Below are 2,643 nucleotides of genomic sequence, written 5' to 3' on the forward strand. Positions count from 1 at the left end.
GATCAATCTTGGCAGAGTGAAGGAAAAATGCTGGCTTTCTTCATGTTAGCTCATCTCATACATATCTATCTTCAGCTGCTGCCCAGTACTGTGGTGCTCTGCATTAACTACACAGTGGATCAATAACAATTACACCTTCTCAAAAACATGACACATAGCAGGATTGGGTTGACATTTCACTTAGGCCAACATTGATCTCAGTGCATCTGATTCCAGTCCTAAATTCAAGTCAGGCCTGGGTCTAGCTGGAATAAACACACAGTTAAAAACAAAAAAGGAAACCAGCTGCTTGTGCCTTGGCTCAGAAGTAAACAGCACATCCATCTGTGCATCCCCCATCTCCAATCCACTATTCTTCCTGTTGCTACTAGTGATTCTAAAGTTGATCAAAGACTATTTTTTATATGAATTACTCACCGTGACATCAATGTTGATAATATCTCCATCCTGAAGAGGTCGACTGAAACATAAACAGAAAAAAAAAAATAATGGTGACAGACAGTTCCCAACAAAAGGAATATAAGAATAAACACCTAATGACACATATATAAAAAATCAGGGGGTAGATATTTTGTGATGGAGGAAGGCAGAGGCAAACAGAATAACCATTTTTAATGTTCAGCTCTGACTACTTAGAGAACAAGTGTAGCTGAATATAAAATAATGAGAAACAACTACCAGAAAAACATATCAACACCTGAAAAATCTACCATTATATTTATTCTTTTTCTCTCACTAGGGTTCATATTTTACTTTGTGAGTAGCTGAATGTATTGCAAATAAAAAAACCCAAACCACATAAATTCAAATATATTTATTCCTTACCCTATGCTTATTTTGCTGAAGGGAGAAAAAAAAAATATATCAGACTGTACTGTTTTTTTTTTTCCCCACACACTAAACTGTAAAGGCATTATGTTATTTTTTTTTTTTAAGTGTCTGAACAAACAGGATAATGTATTTTTTTTTTTTTTTTTTCTATTTCACATACATTTCTATAACATCTATCAGCATTGTGTGGTAACATGATATGCATCTGCAATAGGTTTACAGATGACATTTAATTAAGCTGAAGTATGTTCAATATTAAACACAATTTATTAATTTCAGTTTAACATTTTCATTCCCGGTGATAAAATGTATATTATTGGGGAAATACCTGTCAGGAATACCATGACATACCACGTTGTTTACAGAAGTACAAACAGATTTTGGAAAACCTCCATAGCCCAGAGGTGACGGGTAGGCATTCTGTCTGATTATTTCATGATGAACAATGGAATCTATTTCTTCAGTTGTCATGCCAACCTAAAATATCAAACATAACATCCTGTTAAAAAAGCAAAGATAGTTTCTCATATTTACTGAACGTGATTGCAGCCAAACGTTTCAATGAAATCTTGGATGTTTCAAACTCACTGCTTTGATACAAAACACTGAACTGCCTGATATACTCTATTGATATATTGGACCTTTTTTTTTAAAAAAAGAAAAAGGTTTTAAATAAAGCATGCAGTAGAAATGAGCACTCAAAGGTTCCTAGAAAAACTAAAATACCGTCTACTTGCTTTCCGTTCTTTTTTCCACGTTTGCTTTCTCAAAGACACCAATTTTCCATGGCATCTTGTTTCAGTAGCTGCTGTAGAAATGTCTGGTTTCAATGCTTTCAGGCCTTTAAAATGCAACATTACTTTCCCTTTTTATTTGCAAAAGAATGGATCTTAATTCTTGTAACCACCCAGTACATTTATCATAATGTATTTGTGCATTTTATGAAATTGTTTTCCAAGTATTCTTTAATTTTATAAAAGATTTAAATATTTGGCTTCATACCTTGAGGAAATTTTACTTTAAGTTGCAATAGCCTGGATGATCACAGTGAATCTACAAGCGCTTATCCATAATTTTTAGAAATATTCATTTTTATGCTTGATGTTTTCTGGATTCCTCTTTTTCTCATGATTTTACATATTAAAAAAAACCCCTCTCATAAATCATTCAGCCATTTTCTGACTATCCATGGAGTGGAAAATGCACACGCTTAAAATAACATTCTTCTCGCTTTTCTTTTGGATCGACTCTGCCTCTGGAATGGTTAGAGCTGAAATTTGAAATTTGGTAGGGAAACCTCCCTCATTGAGAAGAAGTGCCTTTGAGGGTTCCTCTCCAAATTGATTTTGATTTGAATGAGTTTTGAGCCTTTGAAAATCATACTTCGTACACATACGCTACAGTGGCTGTGATTTTGGAGGACTTTAGTAACACGTGGAATATAGGTAGGCTGTGGCGCAGGAGGCATACTTATCCATATATTGAAATATTCAGTGATCACGCACAGTGAATACAGCGGAGTGCACTTGTGTACTGTGCTGAGGATAAAACCAGGTCTATTTGCTCAGCTTGCATCTTGTTCAGCACGAAAGCGTGATTGGGCAGATGAGGAGCAATGAACCCACTCAAGACCAGGATTTGGGGTTACTGTGCACTCCCCCTGCTTTGCAGTAGCCATTGCAGCCTCTGCGCTGGGATGGCAGCTGCAGCCCCAGTGCGCTGTCTGTATTGGATACTGCAGCCATCGGTTCTGGATAAATACCGGTTTGTTGCTCCTGCCTTCGCTCACCCATCTATCATCTTCAGCCCACG

At 36.4% G+C, this 2,643-nt stretch overlaps 1 protein-coding gene across 1 annotated transcript in view; it reads right to left on the bottom strand.

Annotated features, from left to right (window-relative positions):
• METAP1D (methionyl aminopeptidase type 1D (mitochondrial)) overlaps positions 1-2,643 on the bottom strand; it is a 32,517-nt gene that overhangs the window by 14,410 nt on the left and 15,464 nt on the right. The window contains exons 5-6 of the mRNA XM_009333309.1: positions 1,160-1,308; positions 418-460 (exon numbers count right to left, since the gene is read on the bottom strand). Coding sequence (XP_009331584.1) covers positions 418-460; positions 1,160-1,308 — 192 coding nt within the window. The remainder of the gene's footprint in view (positions 1-417; positions 461-1,159; positions 1,309-2,643) is intronic.

This window comes from Pygoscelis adeliae, unplaced genomic scaffold (assembly GCF_000699105.1).
Source record: "Pygoscelis adeliae isolate BGI_AS28 unplaced genomic scaffold, ASM69910v1 Scaffold160, whole genome shotgun sequence".
In the NCBI taxonomy this organism is placed as follows: Eukaryota; Metazoa; Chordata; class Aves; order Sphenisciformes; family Spheniscidae; genus Pygoscelis; species Pygoscelis adeliae.